This window comes from Geospiza fortis, unplaced genomic scaffold, assembly GCF_000277835.1.
Source record: "Geospiza fortis unplaced genomic scaffold, GeoFor_1.0 scaffold429, whole genome shotgun sequence".
Lineage (NCBI taxonomy): Eukaryota > Metazoa > Chordata > Aves > Passeriformes > Thraupidae > Geospiza > Geospiza fortis.
Window position 1 is genome coordinate 1519817 of NW_005054411.1, and position 16491 is coordinate 1536307.

Genomic DNA, 16491 nt, shown 5'->3' on the forward strand with positions numbered 1-16491 from the left:
GTCAGTGCCCCCATGAATATTGTCACATCAGACAGAAGTCACTGAAATCTGATGCCAATAATTTTGAATATTTAAATAAAAAAGGATATATAATAAAGACTATCGGAACTGTTGCATTATACGTATGCTGCCTGATAGGCACAAAGAATTACCTGAACCTGTCCGGTATGGTTTTGTAACCCCGGGAAGTTCTTTCTCTGACACGCAGAATGGAAGCCTAACAGTTGTAAACATTAAAATATGAAACTAGCACGGGTAGCCTCTGGAACTAAGGATTTTTCTTCCAGTGAAACAAATTCTGTTTCATGCTGCTTAGCTATTATTATTTTTAAAAGAGAAAGCAATTAAAACCATGGTGAAAAATTCACCGAGAGCAACTTTCATAACAAAAGTATTACAGACTCAATAGCAGTAAGACAGGAATGAGCCTGTTCCAAAACAATCTGCCTAAACTAATTACCAAACTAATGAAGGCTAATCATTTCAAACCTTAATAACAGCTTGAAAAATATGCTATTTCACAATTAAGCAAATGAACCAGAAAGATTTTTTTTCAGTAGAATGTGCTGATTTATCTTTCCATTGGATTTCAAGGATCACATTTGTGTATAATCTACTACTTTATAGAATAAAACAAAATAAATCAAAGCAAACATTCCCATTCATCAAAAATAGTTTGCTGTAAGTTTCTTTTACATTCTGTTACAAATTCAGTGGAGAGAAATGCTGCCTCCTTCCCCTTTACATTTGAAATTGAGTTTATATATAGGGAAGTATTTGGGGACATTAATAGCAGCATTTCTGCTTTAACAGAATAGAATTCTTACTTCTCTGACATAGGGGAAGTCTAATAGCAATTCCTGAAAGAATTAAAACCCTGAAAATAGCTTGGAAAACCAGAATGACCAGAAAGAAAAAAAAGCTTATCAAGACTTCTTCATTTTACCATTTCCTCAGTTGTTAGTTTGGTAGCTACAAAGGATTAAAATGAGATTATTCAGCCTAAGAAAAAAACAACTATGAATGCTTATCAGTAAAGCATAGCTAATAGTTAGCCCTTTAATTCACAAACTAGCTATAACCACATGAGCTTTAGCTATAACCAGAATATACCTTGGTACCCTCTTAATAGGTTATCATCCTGGGCAGTCATGATAAGGAAAAGGATATCTAATCCTGGAGAAACATTCAGATGCTTTGCTAACTGTCAACAGAACAAAAATTTACATCAAAGCATTGAGTTCCCTTGATAAAAAAGGGTTTGGTAATAGATCAAGCAACTAAGAACATAACCTGCTAAAAATTTTTGGACTGGTGCAGATCACTACACAACAATGTTCAAAGGAATATCAAGCCTTGCCTTATCTTTGTCAACATGTAATTGTAATGTTCCATTTTTATTTCTTTCAAGCTAATTATAGTGGTTGGTTACTAAGTATCTATGTCTCCACCTGCAGTGGAAATGCCATCTTTCATTAAAACATTAGGCTAGTGAATATCAGTTTTCTGCGTCCAGATGATATAAACTACAAGGACATTAAAAAGGATTGAGACATCCTGACTTTGGAGAGAACATATCTCAATAAATCTTAAATATTTTTGTTCCAAGGTAGGCTTCTAGTAATACCAAAAAGTATTTAAAATGTTTTTAAAATTGAGGCTTGAAAAATAAGTATTTGAAGAAAAAAGGCAACTAAGCAGCAAAATTCTTTGTATCTTATCAATTTACATTCAATTATAATTTTTAACAACAACCTGGGAATTAAAATGAAACTAAAACCCAATTTTCAAGCCAAACCCAATTTTCAAGGCCATTTTTATGGCCTTTAGGGTATTTTCCTTACTGCTTGAAATGCAAGTCCTAAAAGCTTGCTCCTGAAGGACTGCCAAACAAAGCCATTCCACCTCATAACTACTCGACTTTCTACTCATTATTTCTATAAGTTTCAAATGCTATTTCATCTTCCCTGGATGTTGTTCTCATTATTGCTCATGAATACCAAGAGACAGAGAAAAACATTCTTCACCTTCAAAGGAATGTTTTCAGGACTTTTCAAGTTCTCAGCCATTCATATGTGATGCTTTGCGTATTCATTTAATCACAGAATAATCTCAACCTTTAACCAACTGCAGATTACTGGATTACCAGAGATTCAGAACTGAAATTTCAGAAATACATCTGGATCATTCTCCACAACCAGTAATGGAAAGTGAACCTCATTAGTCAAGGTTTGAAAATACAGGAATTAGAAAAGTCAGTGTTCTGCACTCCATTTTCCAAATCTGGATTTACTTTCAAAATTTGCATTTCCCACATGCAACAGGATAGGATGATAAGGACAGCTTAAAGCATACTTAAACAAACCTAAGGACTACTATGGATTTTGATCTTCAAATCCTTTCCATGTTTTGTTTTCTTTGTATTAAGAATGTTAAAGCAACTTGAGGTGACTTTTCCTAGCTCATTAACAGAGGACACAAAGTCATTTTCAAGGAGACAGACAGGTGGTTTTTATATCATTATAATATCAAAGAAGGAGAAAACTATTGCCTGAAGGAAGGATAATTATACTACAAGAGAATTAAACTATATATTTAGTTCACATGTATAAGCACTGGCAGACAAAGTCACACACCAAAGCTGGATTATCCTCATTTACCTGTTTATATTATGATTAACTATATTAACCTTCAATTATTTTTTATTGGTATTGGTTTTTGTACTGCATCAGCTAACTCCATCAAGTGAATTATTTTCAAAGTATGTGGACTACCTGTTATGCACTGCTGCAACACAGAAGACCTATTAATATTTTTAGAGAAACACCTCCACATCTTAATCTCTTTTTTCAGATGGTCAATCAAACGCTATAGGGATGCTGTCTGCCTGCTTTTACCATACTAGATAAGGAAGAACAACTTAAGTCAATACACCCTTCCAAATATCTGTGTCCAATCCTTTAAACTCTTCCATGGTATATGTGTATTTTTCTTCTCAACTATAGCAGCATATATAGTTTTAAATACTGCATATTGCATGTAGGATTCAAAAACAATACCTAAGTCATCACCTTCAGCATGCATCTAGAGATTTCCTGTGTTTTTTCTATGCTTCTAAACAATTTACCTAGGACACTTATAGAAGAGTAAGTACTCTTCCATTATGTTTGCCCACGATGTTTCCTCTATATATACTCCCAATTATTTTCCATACGTGGCAGTATGTATTTTCAATTAGTTCCAGTTAGTTTCCATACATACTCCTAGTTAACTGGGGAGAACCATTTATTAATTCAACAAAGACCACCAGCAATTAATCTCCATATGGCCCCTCATAGCTGACATATTTTTCTAGAATTATAATGCACATACAGGGAGAAAAACAACTCCATGTTTATTCAATAAATATAACTACTCCTTATCTAGCTGTAAATGATTTGTCACTGTACTAAATATTTGTACAAAGAACTAACAACCCTTTCTCCTCTGTTGTCAACAAATTAAAACTGTTTTACAGAGGAAGCACCTTCATCCTCTTTCAGAATATTTGTTATCATTTTCCTCATACCAACTGATTCTGTACTATTCCAATTTGTTGTATTGAACCTCAGTGATCAGCACCATATACATCATTTCATGAGGGTTCTTACCTGTAGCCAATAAGCTAACGTGATTTTTGGCATTTGCTGGGGTCATAATTTTTGTTTCACAGGCATTCTGGTGCCAGTGGTCCTCCTATGCATAATCAAGCATACCATGTCTTTCTCCTTACTTCTGATAATCACTCTGATGGCTTCCACCTTTGAATCAGAAATTACTACTAGACCCTGAAAGCATAACTTGTCATTTTACATTGTTGAAATATCACACTATTGTAAGATCCATCTTTACTTATTCAAGTTGTTTTACTGCTGAAAAAGACAACCATGCCATTATCTGAAAGCACAAAAGCTGATGTCAGGCTTAAAAAAAATGCCTTAGAATAAAGATGCGAATTGATTTGGCATAACAGCATTACAAAATTATGCCTTCTTTGGAATCCAATCCAATCTTTGGAAGGATAGTTTGAAATGGCTTATCTGTCCCACTTTAATACGTATGATAAAGAAAGCTGTTCCATAATCACCACTAATAGCATCTTTTCAGTATCTTAATTCAAACTTGCCTTTTCTTTAGCCTGAAGAGCAAATTTCCATAGCAAGAGGCATTTCATTGCACAAATATATCTGTGCATCTCCATTGTTCTGATCATAATGTGTGAGGTAGTGTTCCTACATGCCTCTATATAAGCATTCTCTATACAGCAGATATGTCTATCAAAAGTCTTGAAAACAAGCAGGAATCAAAAAAAATGCAAGAGAAAGGATGCATGGAAAATCTAATGCAAACTTTTGATTACAGCGATTGCAATCTGGTTGATTGGTATCAATTCTTGAACAATGAACACTGGTCAAAATTCTTTGGAAGATCAGAATGTCAGATTTTCTGCTGATGTCAAATTTGGCATCCAAAATTCAGAAAGGGGATGCAAAGATGATAGATTCTGGAAAGCTAAAAAAGAAATACAAAATCAAGATGTGACTAGATAATGTAAGTTTCATAGCTGAAGTAATCCTGTTCAATGCTAATGAGCCAAATCATCTAACATTAAGGAATTGAGTCAATCTTTCACTTCAGACAAAATTTAAAAGAATATTTTAAAATAAGAGTAAAACACCAGAAGAGTTATACATTGGGAAATAATGGAGTGAAATTGGTGGACATTTTATCTACACAGGCTGAAAAGGTTTAAATAAACTTCCAATTCTGAAAGGAAACAAAAACACTTGAAAGAGGATTTAGTTAATGTTCCAGGAACTATAAGATTATTTTGCTGTAGTGACATACACCGTAGAAGGAATATGATACTTAACTGTAAGTATTGGTGTTTATCTCTTTCTTCTGGTCTTATTTTAAAAAGAAAATCTTGAGAAGATTATATCATTATTTTTATGTATGTATTTCTGGGGAAATAGAAAGTGAACCGTGGTAAACATATAGTGTGGATTAGAGCAAACAAATAGGTTATAAAAGCCAAAAACCCCCATAATTTGAGGTCTAAATATAACATTAGTTTTGAGAATCACATGAAAAAAACCTTAACATGTAATATTATTAATTACATGCTCAGTTGAGCAAAAACTGTAATTAAAAGTAAATAAAAACCTAAATACTTTCTGCAATCAAAACAGTACATGACAGTATCTCTGTGAGTTATGAGTATGCCTAAATTACTCCAACTGTTTTAGAACACAGCAAAAAAGAGAACTTTTATTTCCTGATCTTTACAATAAGATTCTGGTTTATGCATTGTCAGTTCTTGCATCCTGAAGTATTATTTCTTAGCGATCCATTTCTATACACTGCCTCAAGCAAAAAAATTACAAAAAATTACCAAAAAATTACAAAAGCACTACAAAAAATTACCAAAAAAATTACAATAAATATCATTTTTTATTGAACAATACATTGCGAACCTGGTTCACCAGGTGGCTTTGAATGAAAGTAATCACCAAATGTAGTCACAATTATAAAAAACCAAGTCAGCCTAATTTGGTAGGAATATTCATAATAGATATCTCATCCACTACTGGCTGCTAAAAAATAAACCATTTTTTGGTTTTTAGGGTTTTTTTACTAAAATTATAAGCAATAAATGCTTTTCTGTCATGTATCTCAAAGCAAAATTCATGTAATATGTTCTAAATATACATCAATTACTGGATGTGATTGTAGCAGAATTTTTCTGATATAGGTGCATTCATTAAACCCATTTAAATTTTTGGATTATTACAGTTGATATTCAATACAATGCACAGTGGACATTTTTTAATATTATTATTATAAGAGCATTTATCTTGACGTGACTATGTCCCAGACAAACCATACATTTACCAATAAACTAAAAGGTAAATTCACTAAATATTCAGAGGCTGCCATTAAAGACTGACAATTTAAAGTAATTTAGGTCTTCCAAGCCTAAATTTTTGTTATTGACAAATTATAGAATAGAAATTATAACTCCTAAAGTTACCATGTTTATCATTATGCTAATTTATTACAGTGACCTTTTTCCCCATGATAAAAAAATGAAAAAAAGAAAAAAAGAAAAAGAAAAAAAAAGACAAATCGATTCCCAAGGAAAATATCTTGTTCTAAGTATAGCCATGTCGTCGGTTGGACACAAGGTTTTCGGGGTGAAGGAAGAGACGAGATGGGCTCCATGATCAGAAGGCTTGATTTATTATGTTATGATATATATATATATATTATACTATACTAAAAAGAAAAGAAAAGGAGAGTTTCTAGGAGCTGCTAACTACTTAAGAATAGAAAGTAAAGAATGAATAACAAACCAGCTCTCTCAGACTGTGTCCGAGAGATCTCAGTTCTGGATTGGTCACCAACTCTAAACATCTAAACGCGGCCAATCCAGGCAGACCTGTTACATTCCACAGCAGCAGATAACTTATTGTTTATGTCTGGTTGCTGAACTTCTCAGCTTCAGCAAGAAAATCCTAAGAGAAGATTTTTCATAAAAGAAATGTCTGTGACATCGCCACTATCTGCTTCTGCCTTTATTACAGATATCTGAACACACCTATTTCTATGGTTTAGGCATTTTTAATATTTACATTTTGAGAGCCCCAGAGGAAAAACATATGCAGATTTTGCCAGTAGCTTTGCTGGATTTTGGCTAGGCTTTTTTACTAGTCAAATGTACTACAGACTTGCAGAATCTGTATGGTAGCTTTCTAGAAAATCAAGCCAAAATTGGTCTGAAATCTTTAGTTCTGGCCATCTGCTAGAAGCATCTGGTAGCTGGGTACATGCACCCACATCCAGAACGTGACTGCTCTCTTGCCAACTATGTGCCTAGGTAACTGCCAATATGTGCTTCTCCACTGCTAACATGACAACTGTCAAAAGGAAGCTGAACATGTACGAATAAATCTAAATTAAACTAACATATTACTTTCCTAAGATACAGCCATGATTTTTGTACATAATGGCTCAATAATGGCAATGATAAATAGGTCACACAGTGAAATCTGTCTAAGGCTAAGAACTACAGCAAGGATACCAAGGATCTAACTATTTTGAAGAGTTATTGGTAACATTTTAGTCTGTTTTCTCTGACAACTAGAAAATATATATGTAATACTCACAATGTGATACATCTCTATATAAAAACATCAGAATTATACATGCAATATCTGATTCAGGAAGAAGAAATAAAATTAAAATCAGTTCAGGTTCTTTTTATTTGTTTTTTCTTGATCCAAGTAAATAAAATTATGCATAGTTTAATGGACAAGCATTGAATATATTGCAAGAGGATTTGTAAAGCCATATTACAAATTAGAATATTTGTAAAGCCATATTACAAATCTCATGTAAATGTAGCTGATCATAATGTTTTTCTGACCCTATCTGTATTTGTAGATTAAAGTCACCCCAAATCACAAATGACAAGTTAAATTACAAATGGTAAAGAAATGTGTGGCTCTCATTGAAACTCATTCTCTTGTCATATAAATATAATTTTCTAAAACCTCCACTCACCAAAAGAAATTATTTTGTGCACTTTAAATTAAGAGAAGTAAAAAAATAGGTGGTAACTGTAATTACTGAAATGATTAATTCCTTTGTGAGATCAAAGTAACTTTTCATCACCTTTTGCTGTGACATTTGTGGAAACGAGAGATGTATTCAATGGCTAGGTAGTGTATGATTAAAAGTTAAAAGCACATGAGAGACAGAACAATGGAAGGAAAATCTAAAATTAAAGACTAGTAAAGTAATGCAGGATCATGATAGTAAACTAGTAGACTACTGCTAAAGGAGAAGAATAAACCCAAGGATATTCAGAAATAGCCACACTGACTTTTTTCTCTTACCCATCTGTATTATCAGTTGTTCCTTATCTTGCACTTCATTTTTAAGCTCCATTGAGTAAAGATCAGGCTTTTGTTTAGCAGCAAGTGAACTCACAAGGTGATGGTCCTGATCCACTGCTTTAGCTCCAATGCACAATGATGGTGCTGACACCATATTGATAATGGTAACAAAAATACAATTTCTATTAAGCTTTTTGAATTTGATTGACAAACATCTTACTGCACACACAGGTACTCTCAAAGTTGTCTGCCATCCTATGGTCAGTGATGATAATCCCATTTAAAACAAGCTAGTAAACATACTAATATTTTTCTATCCTCCATTTTTAAAAAATATTTTAGTGAATTTTCATTTATATCCATTGAAAAGTTATTCTAGAATGGCATATACAATAAATTAATATATATACCTATTCCTTTGGATTTCATTTAACCTTTTGCTTTCATCACATCTACTTTGAATACTGTGTTTTCTAAGCTGTAAGATTCAATATATTGCAATATTTTTCAAAATACCGGAATGTAATTTTTGATTGATACAGGAATGAGAACTATAGTGAGATCTGAATGAATTGTATGTGGTGATAATTCTTCATATATCTGCTAAACTCCACTAAGAGACTATAAACAAGAACAAAAGAATAGTAAGCCAGTTAGTGAGAGACAAAGGTTAAAGCTCATGTAAATGTAGCTGATCATGTTTTTCTGACCCTATCTGTATTTGTAGATTAAAGTCACCTCAAATCACAAAATGTCCATTGATATAAAAAAATTCATTATTTATAAAACCTTGTCATTCTTGCAATGGTCTAAGGTATGAGAACATGTCCTGTTTTACAGGCATATTAAACATTCCAAGATTGTGGCTTTCCCTCAAGCAAATCTATTCCACTTAAGGAGAAAAATTAAAAGGAGTTGTAACAAGTTCACAAAATAAATATAAATACATATGCTGAAATAGTTATTCAGATAGTTCCAATGGCTTCTAGGGTTGAATACCAGCTTTACCATTTCTTTTACATCTTGCATGTAATGCTATTCAGGGCCAGTCTGAAGTTCTAAAAATCAAAAATTAGAAAAAAAGTAAAGAGGATTTCTAAAATTAGTCAAGGTCCCAGCACAGCCCTACCCAAATTTTTCACAAATGTCCAGATATTTCAGGTACTCACTTTTGAGATTTTCAACTTAAGACATTTGACACTCTCAAGAACACCTCAGAAACACAAAATTTCTAGATAATCCTCATTTGTCTTTCAATGTGAGGCTATATTTTAGCTACATGTAGGAATATAAAATATTAAGAGCATATTACAGTGAGCATATTATCTTCTGTAAAGAGAAACAGAACGAAACACCAGAGAGTGCTCCAGAGAGTGGAATGAAAGCAAGTCTGCATAGGCTAGCAGAAATGCTTTCCATTTTTACACTGCCTATATAATTTTCAGGAATCCTCTCAGATCAGCTAGTATAGCTTACTTCTATAAATATTATTTCAAGACCAATTCTGTTATGAAAGTCTATTATACCTACAATACTAACTTTTTGTGCCTTAATGAAACATGTCAAATATATAAGATGCTGCATCTTTTTATTAATTGTAGTGTAATAAGAAAATCCCCAAGGAAGCATTTTTCGTTTGTTTTGGCCATGAAACAAACAAGGGAAAAAAGCTTTATAAAATCATCAGAAAGATATTAAACATTCAAACTTCAGTCTATATATATTCACACCCACATTTAGAAAACACAAAAAACCTCTGTGTGCCACAACTAAAACCAAGTTATGGAATGTCTCCCACCCAATTTTTGGTTAGTGACATTTCCAGATTTCTGTCCATAGAACTGCTCAAAGTGGTTATAATGACAAGAACTGAGAAGTGCTCTCTGAGTTGATGTATTTGAAAGGTAGCTTTGTATGAACAGCTGTGTTTTCAAAATGCTTGCCACCCCTAAATTGGTCCTTGTGAAGTGCACTGTTTGCCTTATTGCCAGCAGGGCATATTGCACTGTAACTGCTGCATTTTTAGGTTTTATCGCTGTCTCTCTAACTGCTGAAGTGGAAAAGAATGATTGCCAAAATCTGACGTGTTTCTTTTCCTTTCTGCCCACTCTGACTTGGTTCTTAGCTGTCTGTTGCTCCAGTGATGACAAATGTTGCTCAGTTTATTCATTCACTGAATGTCTTTTCCAGCTCACATAACGGTGATACCCTCTTGTAAATCAAGACTCCAGCTGTCAATAGTGGTAAATCAGAGAAACCTAATTAAGACGTAACAATCATTGTTTCCACAAGAAAAAATTAGGCTGCAAAAAGTCCCACCCATCAGAGTACATTTTTCTAAAAGCAAGAGATAATACCTTAAAAGGAAGACACACACCATGTTTAGTAAGACACCAAGTAGGGGCAAGAGGGATTGACCTCCAGAAAAAAACAGATAATCTGATCATAAAGATTTAAGCGCAAGCATCTAGTACATAAGTTCTGGTGCACAAAACAACAACAAAAATCCTGAAGCTCTAATAAGGAATACTAATTTGTTAGATATAAAAAATTTAGCCTTTTTATTTGCAGACATTAGGAAGCAAACCATACTATTTCATCTGGATGAGGAAATACAAGTACAATCAGAGTACCCACAAAGATTTATAAGTGCAGCTGGGTAAAGAATTACATCAAATACTCCAAAACTATGATGCACAGTTCTTCTTGCTGCTTGTGTGGAAACATCCATCCTGCACCTCAGCTTACTGGTGGTAATCTGCTGTGGAGACTTACCCGTAGAAGCTTCACTACTCTGAGAAAGTCCTAGGAATAGTACAAGTTTTAAGAATTGCTTAGAACATCACATCAATAATCTTGAGAGGTCACCAAAATCCACTAACAAAGAGGTTATGCTGACATACTTGCATTATTTGAAAAAACTTATTTTTTAAAACAAGAAAGAAAATGAATTCTTGGCACAGAAACTTTTATGTGTAAACCTCAGTTACTTTAAACACTACTCAAAGAAACAGAACAAATAACTTTCAGGTTCTCTATGCCCTTCTTATAATAGAACCTTTAAAACTGGACATTCAAATTACTAAAATTTCACATAAAACTCTAGATGATACAAAGCATTCAGATTTAAAGCACCAGAACACATTAAAAAACCTCTGAAAATCACTGCTAATAAGAGCACTTACATTCAATTTTATTCAGTATTTACTATTACTAGCACATTAATGAAGAAAAGGAATCAATGCATTCCAGAAGTTGAAAGTAACATGAAGTTAAATTCTTTTTTTCCAATACAAACACTTATCTCTGTGACACCACATTCTTCAAGGAAACTGAACTTCAGATACAATTTATGCTGCTGAGTGCAATTTACATGAGGTTATTTTGTTACCGTGAATGACAGCTCATTTTTCACTTGAAAATTATTTGAAGACATCTCGGTTGGAAATTAGTTACGTACATACAGACGCACTCACACAATCACTGCAACCAATTAAGCAGTTATACTGCTTAACTTGATCTGGGCTTTGAGCGCTTCAAGTGGGACAGGAAAACTTACACCAGCAATCCATTTTTTCTTAAATTCTTAGTCAAGATGTGTATTGGAGTCACATTATAATATTGCTATAAACAAAAGACAAAAAAAAAAATTTGCCACTCCAAATATTATATACAATTTTTGCTGTTGTAATGTATCACTTTTTCATGTACTCTGTCATGTGAAGACTACTACTGTCATAGGATTTAGTTGTCCTGCCAGAAGCAGGTGATCCTTATGGGTCTCTTCCAACTTGACACATCCTATTCTATGATTGTATGATGTCATAAGCCACCATGGATGTCCATTCTATTAGAAACATTATTTTATACCACAACTTGAATGACAGTTAAAAACATATTTTTTTAATATAGATATGCCACTATTTAAACAAAAAAATCTTTCTCCATTGAAACAGTGTATTTTGGAATGATGGCTGCGGGCTGGAAGTGTCAAAATTATTCTACAATCTGTTATTCAAGCCACTCAACCTCAGTGAATATTTTACACAAGACAGAAGCACTTTAACCAAAGAAATAAGAAAGATTTATGCTAGAACACCATATGAGCTTGAGCTGGTGACTTATTAGCTAAAGCATTCACCAGAAAGGACATCAGATTAAATCATAACAAAGTAGATCTCAGCTCTTCTTTTTTTCTGCTGCCTTTTGCAGAAAGCCTATCTGATATATATGACATGGAAATATCCACTGATGCCCTTAGTTTTGGTTTGAGAATCCCAAAGAAACTAGAACTTAAAATTAGGAGTATAAATGCAAATACAGGAGCATATTGGCTCAAAAGTATATGAAAATGTAGTTTATGTACTTTAAATGGTATAGCCTCTCAGGTGTCTGGGACACACATGAAAACTTCATCTTGGTCCATATTTGATGTTTCATAGTGACCAATAGCAAATTTCCAGGGAGGGACAGAAAATCAGGTCAGCTGTATTGTTATGCTTCCCCAGAATGCTTTCACAAGTCCCTCTACTGAGCAGAAGTCCCTGAGCATCATAGTGGGATCAAAAGGCTGAGATAAGACATCTGCAGTAGTAGTCTGTTGAATCTCAATTAATTTACATTTCAGGTAACATTTTCAATGATCTTTTAATTATTTGAAACATACATTTTGTATTTTTCATGCTAGAAATATATTTTTAATGTACAATCCATTTGAAAATACAATAGTCAGCACAAAATGTGCTTCAAGAGTATGCATGAAGAACACGACCAAAAAAATTCTCCGTCACATGGCCATCCTCTTTTCCCCTTACACAGGAAATTACATCTGTGCATTTGGCATACAAGGATTTCTACTAAGATCTTTAGTAAATGTGACAGTACCCCACTTAGGGGTACCGCCTTGCCTCCTGGTGGCAAAATTAAGAGCAAGTTGTAGGCATTAACTTTTCAACACAAACTTTTATTTTTCTGCAAGCCTCAATTTCATCTCATTTCCCAGACCAAAGGAACAGATTATATTTTTACTGTTTCAGTCAGTATGTCTTAGTATTTTAGTATAAACTGGGCCATGTGCATAAAAACATACTATTGATCCTCAAAACAGCAGAATGTTTTCTGTATGTTTATCTCACACATTGTCTGTTCACTCTACTAATAAACTTACATGTTGAAATAAAATATTAAATGTCCTTAAATGCACATAACACAAAGAACCACCTCAAAGACTTGCCAAATTGTAATTTAAATTGTCCCAATGCCCATATTACTTCACACAGTCCAACACCTTTCTTCTACACTGTTATGGAATGCCTGGGTGGTCACTATGCCAAGTCCTCCAGGGCCTGGAAAGGACACATAAATCCAAATGCTTGACACTTAGCTTTTGCAATTCTGTCTATCTATAACAGCAACCCCTTCAAAGTTATTTATCAATGTCAATTAAGCATTGATCTTAAGGTTTGTAAAAAATGTCAATGTGAATTTTAGCACTAAAGGCAGGGGAGAAAGGGCATAAATGTGTATTGCACAATAGCCTTCAGAAACAAAGTCTAGGTGAAGTGTAAAGTCTATATTCTGAAATAAATTAAGCAGTGAATGTATACTACTTTATATAAGAAAACACAGAAGCTTTTGAATGTGTACTACTTTATATAAGAAAATACAGAAGCTTTTGTATTACATGCATTGGAACAAAATGTACACTCAAAGTCAAATTTGTTTTACTCCACAAAAAGAAAGTACATACCAAAAATCCGGAAAGCACACATTTGATGCCACAAGTGGCATTGATGCCACAAGGTTTCAGTCCTTATTATAATTTGGGACCTGAAGGCAGTCTACAGACTTCAGATTCTTGCAGAGCTACAGGGAAAAGAAGCAATTGCTAGTGTAATTTTTTTCTTCCCTTATCACTCTGAAGACACTTTTTTGCTAATACTCCTTGCAATTGAGGTTACTGAAGTCAAAATAAGAAAGTCAGTGATTAGCCTGAATTTGCCAAGATGACAAGCTATTTATTATAGGGTACATATTTCCTTCTAAATAACACTTTAAAGAAAAGAAAAAAAAGTTTTCTTTCTAGACAGCAGCTACAAAAAGTATTAAAAATTATAAAACCTGAGGATTTTCAGTTTCATATATTTCTGTATAAATATCTCGCAGGCTTGCCTAAGAATGTCATTAGGAATGTGCATTAATCCAACCATTCCATTTCCCTTTCATTATAGATAAATTACATTCTTTATAGTTACAAACTTTATGTAAAAAAGTTAAGCATTCATGCTCTGTAGGATTTTTCTCAGTGTTTACATTTTCAAAGCCAACAGAAATTAGTCTGCTTCTAGAGATAACTGAAAAAGAAAATATTTTAAAGGGGGATAAAATATGTAGAAAAATCTCACTGATATATTTTACTTTATACTCTGTGGATCTTCATCTTTCTGTATAACAATACTCCCCTGGATGTATGACAAGCTAAAAGTCTAAAGACATATTACTATATTAACTTAATTTATGCTATCTGGATACCACTATAATACTCCAGACACCACAATCATTTTCCTTTCTTACTTGCAATAATTAACAGTACAGAGCAAAAGATGGCTAAATTAATTTATAACTTTATAGCTTCTTATACTAATTATTTCCTCTTCTTGTATTTTAGGTCATCTTGTCGTTCCTGCAAACACTAATCAATCATGGGATTTGAAGTTAATACTACTAAATAAATGAATTGTTTAATCTCCTATGACCATCTATACATACTTCATCTTTACAAAGCTCATCAATTTTATGTCATCAAGGACAAAGTGACCTTCATTTCCACAAAATGCTTCTTACTACTGGACAAGTTGGTTACAAATTTATCACATCCTCAGGAAGGAAGTCCTTCACGATCGTCATTTGATAAATGCAAGACTGTGCTGTATTAATTGACCAGGTCATACTGAATTCTAAGACTATAACTGTGGAATACTAAAGGGTCTGTTAGTTTCCTGAACCTTTGGGCTAAGATGAAGGACCTGCAACTCAAAATTAATTTACTGCTTGGTCTAGTTACCACTGCTCTACTACAAGCCGTAGGAAGAAAAGCAGACTGCCCAGAGTCATGTATATGTGAAATCAGACCATGGTTCACCCCCAGGTCTGTCTACATGGAAGCTCCAACAGTAGACTGTAATGATTTAGGCCTTTTTCATTTTCCAGCCACGCTGCCTGCTGACACACAAGTTCTACTTCTACAAACTAATAATATTGCAAAAATTGAACACTCAGTAGACTTCCCAGTGAATTTAACTGGTCTAGATTTATCTCAGAACAATTTATCCTCAGTGACCAGTATTAATCTTAGAAAGATACCACAGTTACTGTCAGTGTACCTTGAAGAAAACAAACTTACTGAGCTCCCTGAAGAATGTCTCTCTGGACTCAACAATCTACAAGAGCTTTATATTAATCATAATCTGCTTTCTGTGATTGCACCAGGAGCTTTCATAGGCCTCAATAATCTTCTCAGACTTCATCTCAATTCAAATGGTCTGCAAGTGATCAACAGAAAGTGGTTTGAAGCTACTCCTAATCTTGAAATTCTCATGATTGGAGAAAATCCAATAATCAGAATTGAAGACATGAACTTCAAGCCTCTTAGCAATCTGCGCAGCCTAGTTTTAGCAGGTATAAATCTCACTGAAATACCAGATAATGCTTTGGCTGGCCTTGACAACTTAGAAAGCATTTCCTTTTATGACAACAGATTTGTTAGAGTGCCCCACATCGCTCTTCAAAAGGCTACAAATCTTAAATTTCTGGATTTAAATAAGAATCCCATTAACAGAATACGACGAGGAGATTTTAGCAATATGCTGCACCTAAAAGAGTTAGGAATTAATAACATGCCTGAACTGATTTCTATAGATAGTCTTGCTGTTGACAATTTGCCAGATTTAAGAAAAATAGAAGCAACCAATAACCCCAGATTATCATACATTCACCCCAATGCATTCTACAGACTTCCCAAGCTGGAATCGCTGATGCTCAACAGCAACGCGCTGAGCGCACTGTACCGCAGTACAGTGGAGTCCCTGCCTAACCTCAAAGAAGTCAGCATACACAGCAATCCCATCAGGTGTGACTGTGTCATCCGCTGGATTAACATGAACAAAACAAACATTCGGTTCATGGAGCCAGAGTCCCTGTTTTGTGTAGACCCTCCTGAATTCCAAGGTCAGAATGTGAGACAGGTACACTTTCGGGAAATGATGGAAATCTGTCTTCCTCTGATAGCTCCTGAAAGTTTTCCATCTACATTGGATTTAAAAGCTGGCAGCCATATTTCTTTGCATTGCAGAGCAACAGCAGAGCCAGAACCTGAAATCTACTGGATAACACCATCAGGACACAAACTTTTGCCTAATACTATCTCTGATAAATACTACATTCATTCCGAAGGAACTTTAGACATAAGTGATGTAACACAAAGAGAAAGTGGCTTATACACATGTATAGCAACAAATTTAGTTGGGGCAGACCTAAAGTCAGTCATGATTAA

The 16491-nt window shown here is 34.0% G+C and overlaps 2 protein-coding genes across 2 annotated transcripts in view; one reads left to right on the forward strand and one right to left on the reverse strand.

The window, feature by feature from the left end:
• Positions 1-16491, reverse strand: part of IMMP2L (inner mitochondrial membrane peptidase subunit 2) — a 398309-nt gene that overhangs the window by 227786 nt on the left and 154032 nt on the right. The window lies entirely within an intron of this gene.
• Positions 1-16491, forward strand: part of LRRN3 (leucine rich repeat neuronal 3) — a 32387-nt gene that overhangs the window by 14845 nt on the left and 1051 nt on the right. Inside the window, 2 exon segments of the mRNA XM_014309196.2 lie at positions 14608-16488; positions 16490-16491. The exon segment at positions 16490-16491 is cut by the window's right edge and continues 1051 nt beyond it. Of these exon segments, the coding sequence (XP_014164671.2) occupies positions 14957-16488; positions 16490-16491 (1534 nt within the window). The 5' untranslated portion in view covers positions 14608-14956.